This window comes from Myotis davidii, unplaced genomic scaffold (genome assembly GCF_000327345.1).
Source record: "Myotis davidii unplaced genomic scaffold, ASM32734v1 scaffold701, whole genome shotgun sequence".
In the NCBI taxonomy this organism is placed as follows: domain Eukaryota; kingdom Metazoa; phylum Chordata; class Mammalia; order Chiroptera; family Vespertilionidae; genus Myotis; species Myotis davidii.
This window is the reverse complement of record NW_006291552.1, coordinates 36,658-44,069: the sequence shown is the minus strand read 5'-3', so window position 1 is coordinate 44,069 and position 7,412 is coordinate 36,658. Positions and strand designations below refer to the sequence as shown.

The 7,412-nt window shown below is 44.0% G+C and overlaps 1 protein-coding gene across 5 annotated transcripts in view; it reads right to left on the bottom strand.

Moving 5' to 3' along the window:
- The window catches only part of CRYL1 (crystallin lambda 1), a 176,010-nt gene that overhangs the window by 154,697 nt on the left and 13,901 nt on the right, over positions 1 to 7,412 (bottom strand). For all 5 annotated transcript variants that reach the window (XM_006765057.2, XM_006765058.2, XM_006765056.2 and 2 more), the window contains exon 2: positions 2,926 to 3,033. In XM_006765057.2, coding sequence (XP_006765120.1) covers positions 2,926 to 3,033 — 108 coding nt within the window. The remainder of the gene's footprint in view (positions 1 to 2,925; positions 3,034 to 7,412) is intronic.

Below are 7,412 nucleotides of genomic sequence, written 5' to 3'. Positions count from 1 at the left end.
TGATTGCCCCGACCCCCTCTCCCTGTCTGCCTGATTGCCCTAACCACTCTGCATGCCTGTCTGATTGCCCCTAACCACTCTCCTGTCTGCCTGATCGCCCCTGACTGCTGGCCTCCCTGCCTGATTGCCGCTAACCGTCTCTGCCTGACTGCCTGATCATCCCTAACCGATCGCCTGCTTGCCTGATCACCCCTAACCATTCTGCCTGCCTGATCGCCCCTAACCGCTCGCCTGCCTCCTGATTGCCCCAAACCCCTCTCCCTGTCTGCCTGATTGCCCTAACCACTCTGCATGCCTGCCTGATCGCCCCTAACTGCTCGCCTGCCTCCTGATTGCCCCGAACCCCTCTCCCTGTCTGCCTGATTGCCCTAACCACTCTGCATGCCTGTCTGATTGCCCCTAACCGCTCTCCTGTCTGCCTGATTGCCCCTAACTACCCCCCCTACCCCCTCGCCTGCCTCCTGATTGCCCCAAACCCCTCTCCCTGTCTGCCTGATTGCCCTAACCACTCTGCATGCCTGCCTGATCGCCCCTAACTGCTCGCCTGCCTCCTGATTGCCCCGAACCCCTCTCCCTGTCTGCCTGATTGCCCTAACCACTCTGCATGCCTGTCTGATTGCCCCTAACCGCTCTCCTGTCTGCCTGATTGCCCCTAACTGCTCACCTGCCTGCCTGATCACCCCTAACCACCTCTGTCTTGGCCCCCACCGCCGCCACAACTTCATCCAGAAGGATGTCCGGAATGACGTCTGGAAGGTCATTCAGCTGTTCAGTCTAATTAGCATATTACACTTTTATTATTATAGAAGATGAAAACAGATGTACTATAGCTATAAGCAATAACATGGATGAATCTCAAAAATATTTTTATAAAGCACAAAAATGAGCAAAAGTAAACCATATGTTGTTTGGTTATATATATAACTATTTTTAAGGCAAGTTAATAGTAAATACAAAATAAAGAATATTTGTTGCTTCTGGTGAAAAGGCAGGGGAGTCAAACCCATGAGATGCACACAGGGTATTGATAATATTCTAGATATCAAGTTAGATAATTTATTATATTCTTTATAAACTAGCATAAATGATCTACTTGGTTGCATACATTACATATTATATTAAAAGTAGTATTTGCAGGATCTCTATAAAGCAAATAGTATAAATGGATGCTGAAGAGCTCAGACCCGCCCTTAACATGTACATAGACTGCGTCTGTGAGCAGGTTACTGACCATTTATAGACCTAACTTTTCTCATAAAATAATGGCAATAATATCTGATTCACAGGGTTTACTATGAGAATTAATATGGTAAGATTACTAGACTATAAGCTTCATGGTGGAAAGGACTGTATCTGTTTTGTTCCTCTGTGTATCCTTAGTGAATAGCACATGCCTGGAATGTAGTAGGTATTTATGTCAATACCTCTTCCTTCCATAGCAGTACAGAATAAAGCACTGGGGCCAGGGGGTGGCTATATAGTAGTTGTTTCATTTTGGGGTTTTCGGGTTTTTTTAGATTGACATTTTATCTTGACATTGGCTACATGTCACTATATGTAACAAGCAATCTGACTTCTCTGGATTTCAGGTTCTTAATTTGTTATGCAACAGAATTAGGCTCAAATATTTGTATTTGATACCTATATTTTTCTTTTTTCTTTTTTTCTTTTTTATTTTTTTAATACATTTCTTTATTGATTTAAGAGAGGAAGGGAGAGGGAGGAAGAGATAGAAACATGAATGATGAGAGATAATCATTGATTGGCTGCCTTCTGCACAGCCCCCACTGGGGCTCAAGCCTGCAATCCGGGCACGTGCCTTTGGCCAGAATCGAACCTGGTATCTTTCAGTCCACAGGCCGACGCTCTATCCATTGAGCCAAACCAGTTAGGGCAATACCTATATTTTTCTTGATGCCTAAAGCCTGATAGCATACCCTATATATTAGTCTTTTCAGAAAGTAAATGATAAAGAATATTTCTGTTACCAAAAAAAAGGCAAATTCAAGTTACATATCCATGGATAGCCCCCAAAGACAGATAATAATCACCTGAATAAAACATCTGAGATATCAAATTGTGTTCAGTGACCATCATCTCAGGTGGGGCCTTGCCATCTGGCACACTGCATTAGCTTGATTCTTCTATTTCGGACCTCCTAATTCTCCTCCTTTCTCGTTTGGCTCCTATTCTTCTTCTGCCCCCTATGGTTATGCCTAAAATTCACCTCTCAGCATCTGGTAAGCTCATCTACTCTCACAACTTTAACTACGAGATTTATCACAGTTGAACTGTGTCCTGCAGTCATTAGATCAATAGGTCGAACAAACCTCAGGACCTCTGTTCCTAAGATGTAATGCCCATGCAAGCTGTGGCTCTCACATGGTATAAACCAGCTCGCTGACCCAGAGAGAAGCAAGGGCCTGCAGCCCTGTGGGGCACAGCAAAAGTTTACAGGTTTATTCAGGCTGGAAGCCTGAGATCAACATTGAGTTCCCTTACTCCCATTATACATCTTTACAACCCTAGGAGTCCTTTCCTCACAATATGAACTTCTTATTCAGGCGTCCTCAAACTATGGCCCGCGGGCCACATGTGGCCCGCCGAAAACATTTATCCGGCCCGCCGGGTGTTTTTGCCGCCGCTGCCTGTCCTGCTTAGCAGCCAACTCGTCCCAGGCCCGCAGTGCGCATGTGTGGAATGTCGGAGGGACAGTGAACTGGCCCCCTGTTTAAAAAGTTTGAGGACCTCTGCTCTTATTAGTTGACGATTCTACCATTATAGGCCTGGCTTTACTAGCTCAATGGCACTATAACTGAAGTGAAAGAGTGAAGTCACAGATGATGATAGCCTTAAGAGTGTGATAAATAAGACCCACTGAGAGCAACAGAGTCAATATTCCTACCAACGTGCCAGCTGACTCACCTGATGTTTTCCAGGGCGTTTGTTATCTGCTGCTGCTCAATATCAAACAGTTTCACCCTGAAGCCTCCACTGGCAAACAACATAGCCCAGCTTCGCCCAATGAGGCCACTAAAGGGATAGAAAATCAGGAGAGGCTCTCAGTTAATTTGTAATTGAACAGCTTTTTATTCCTAACCCAGAATAATTTTTTCAAATTATAAGCATCCTATTCTTAAAATATTTAATATCTTGAAATTACACATTTTAAAGTAGGTAAATACCAGTACTCACATCCTCCCACAACCACATCAAAATTACAACTGAAATACAAAGCCATCATTCAGAACTGCCTGAAATCTGGCTGAATGTAAGCCCTACAACTAGAGAATTAAAGAAGAAAGCACACTGACTGGTAGGAGGGGTGGAAGCATGGAACAGGCTGGTCCAACACCCACATATGGCTGTTTTTACTTTATTTTATTTTATTTTATTGTATATATTTTTATTGATTTCAGAGAGGAAGGGAGAGGGAGAGAGAGATAGAAACATCAATGATAAGAGAGAATCATTGATTGGCTGCCTCCTAAATGCCCCCTACTGGAGATCAAGCCCGGAACCCAGGCATGTACTCTTAATCATAATCAAACTTGGGACCCTTCAGTCCACAGGCTGACACTCTATCCACTGAGCCAAACCGGCTAGGGCATGTGGCCTGTTTTTAATCAGTAGGGAAGATATCCTACTAAGGAGGCCTTCTGTGAGGAGCAAAGGGTTCCAGCCCCACACCAGAACCCCACCTCAGGGTTCCAGTGCCAAGAAGAGAAGAGCCCATAACTTTGGGCTATAAAAACAAGCGAGGATTGTGGCTGAGTGACACAGTGGCTGCTAGAGTCCCAGGCAGTTCCTCTTAAAGGGCCTGCGCATGAACTTACTCGGACTCACTCCCTCTGAGCTCCAGCGCTGGGGAAGCAGCTTGAAAGGATCCAGGGACATATGGGAGGAACTAAATTATCTGTCATGAGGACAAAACAGACAAAAGTGCTAGGACCTCCCCAGCACAGAGCTGACTAGCAGGCACCATATCTGAGTCTCTATCACTGTTTACCAGTGGTTCTCAACCTGTGGGTCACAACCCCTTTGGGGGTCGAACGACCTTTTCACAGGGGTCATCTAAGACCATCGGAAAACACATATATAATTACATATTGTTTTTGTGATTAATCACTATGCTTTAATTATGTTCAATTTGTAAAATTGAAAATACATCCTGCATATCAGATATTTATATTATGATTCATAACAGTAGCAAAATTACAGTTATGAAGTAGCAACAAAAATAATTTTATGGTTGGGGGTCACCACAACATGAGGAACTGTATTAAAGGGTGGTGGCATTAGGAAGGTTGAGAACCACTGCTGTTTACCCTGCCCTGATGATTCCCTGAGATCCCACCCCACCCAATTTGCAACCCCACCCAAACTCTTCACAGTGTCTTTTCCATATGAATAACCTATTCTGGCTCAAACTTCAGACTTTCCTAAGATCTCTCAAAGAACCAGCAGCTGGACTCAATGTAAGGCCCAGCACTAGCAGTAGTTTACCAAGGTTCACAGCTTGGCCCAGGGTTGGGCAAACTTTTTGACTCGAGGGCCACAATGGGTTCTTAAACTGGACCGGAGGGCCAGAACAAAAGCATGGATGGCATGTTTGTGTGAACTAATATAAATTCAAAGTAAACATCATTATATAAAAGGGTACGTTTTTTTTTTTAAATAGTTTTATTCATTTCAAACGGGCTGGATCCAGCCCGCGGGTCGTAGTTTGCCCACGGCTGTCTTGGCCTCTCCTGAGTACCTCCAAGCCCAACACAAGTAGCACCCATCAGGAGATCACTCTGTAGCTCATGCTGGGTGACCCCAACAGAGCACAGGCAGTGACTGACTTTGTACCTCCCAGGAGGCCCCAGAGCCAGTACACCCAGTGGAGAACTTCAGACAACACCAGGTTATAACTTTACCACATCCAAGAGCAACACACTCAGGGGCAGACTCAGTGAGCACCAAAGCCCCACTGAAGCAAGTCCTGCTCCATAGGGGTGTCTCTGGCATAGCAATTCTTTTGCTGCAGTTGAAGCAGGTCCTCACAGCCAATTGGCCTGGGGGTTGATTCCTCCCAGTGATGTCAACAGCAATCAAGGCTCAACTATAACAAGACCGTACACACAGCCCACACAGGGGTGCACCTAGAGTGCCCAGCTCAGGTGACTGAGGAGGCTGAGCCACTGGGCCCTACAGGACACCTACTACACGAGGCCACTCTACCAATTCCATGAAACATAGCAGCTCAACCTAATACATAGAAACAAACACAGGGAAGCAGCCAAAATGGGGAGACAAAAAAACATTACCATAAATGAACGAACAGAAGAAACCTCCAGAAAAATAACTACATGAAATGGAAGCAAGCAAACTACTAGATAAAGAGTTCAAAACAACAGTTAGCCCTAGCTGATTTGGCTCAGTGGATAAAGCATCGGCCTCCAGAACAAAGCATCCCAGGTTCGATTCCGGTCAAGGGCACGTACCTTGGTTGCAGGCTCCTCCCAGGCCTAGGCCTGGCAGGAGGCAACCAATCGATGTGTTTCTCTCACATTGATGTTACTCTCTGTCTTTCCCTCTCTCTTCCACTCTCCCTAAAAATCAATGGAAAACTATCCTCAGGTGAGGATTAACAAAAAACAACAATGGTTCTAAGGATGCTCAAGGATCTTAATGAGAGGTTCAAGGGACTTAGTGAGAATTTCATGGATCTCAGTGAGAACATCAAAGACATGAAAAAAGACCAGTCCAAAATGAAAGATACACTAACTGAAATGAAGAATAATTTACAGGGAATCAGCAGTCAAATAGAGGATGCTGAGAATCAAATCAACAATTTGGAGTAAGAGGAAGCAAAAAGACACCCAGTCAGAAGAGCAAAAAAAAAATCCAAAAATGTGAAGATAGTGTAAGGAGCATCTGGGACAAAGTCAAGCATACCAACATTTGCATCATGGGGGTGCCAAAAGGAGAAGAGAGGGAGCAAGAAATTGGAAGACTATTTGAAGAAATAATGACAGAAAACTTCCCTCACCTGGTGAAAGAAATAGACTGACAAGTCCAGGAAGTGCAGAGAGTCCCAAACAAGAAGTCCAAAGAAGACACATAATAATTAAAATGCCAAAGGTTAAAGACAAGAGAAAAGCAGTTACCTTTAAAGGAGCTCCTATACAACTGTCAGCTGACTTCTCAACAGAAACTTTGCAAGCCAGAAGAGGGTGGCAAGAAATATTCAAAGTGATGAATAGCAATGACCTACAACCAAGATTACTCTACCCAGCAAAGCTCTCATTTAGAATTAAAGGTCAGATAAAGAGCTTCACAGACAAAATTCATCACCATCAAAATAATATTATATGAAATGTTGAAGATCTTCTTTAAGAAGAAAAAAAAGACCAAAAATATGATCAATAAAATGGCAAAAGATACATATCTATCAACAATTGAATCTAAAAATCAAAATAAATGAACAAGAAATCTAATGAACAAAATAAACTGATGAATAAAATAGAAGCAGAGGCATGGAAACATGGAACAGAGTGACCAATCTCAGAGGGAAGGGGGAAGGAGGGAGTGGGAAAATAACTTATATGCACGCATGCATTACCCAAAGACACCAGGGTGGTAAAGTGTGGGAAACTGTTTATTGCCTTCACTATCTGATAAACACAGACAGAGAACCCCCCAAAGGCTGGGTGCCTTTGAAGCCCTAGCAAAGGTCGGAGCTAGGCGCCACCTCTGTTTGTCCAGACAGTGGTAGCTAAAACTACTCCCCCATTTATTATTATGTAAATCCTTGCTGATGGGCTAGTCTGCCTGTTGCCAGGGGTCACCTACCTAAGGGCTATGCTATGGGTGCATCCCAGAATCAATAAAAGCATGGTGAGGCCTGAGCACAGGAGGAAGTCCTTCCCCTTGAGTTTGACTTTCCGGCCTGGTCCCCCAATATTGCAAAATTATCTCGTGTCTTTTTCTCTCATTTGTTGTGCGGCTCCTCTTTCAGATACCGAACCCTACTCCACGCAGAACGTGGAGGGAGTCTTACTCGACATCTGGCACCCGACGGGTAATCTGGAAGTGCAGGCTTCGCTGGAGCGAGAAAAGGAAGTCTTCACCGAAAATGTGTGGAAAACTCACCGGAAAAAGGTGAGGGGAATTCTACTGCACACAATGCCCAGGATCAACTACAGAAGCCCAGGTCTGTAAGTAAACTGGGAACGTCTTCTTAACCAGGCTAACAAACGGGGCAGGATTTGGCTTTAAAAAAGCAGATTCGGCTTTAAAAAGGTATATTTGGCTTTTAAAAACTAAGAAACTTTATTATAGGCTTTTGCTTTGCATGTTTAAAGTATTAAAATTTTAGAAAGTAATCTCTTATAGTTTTTGCATGTTATTATAGAACATAACAC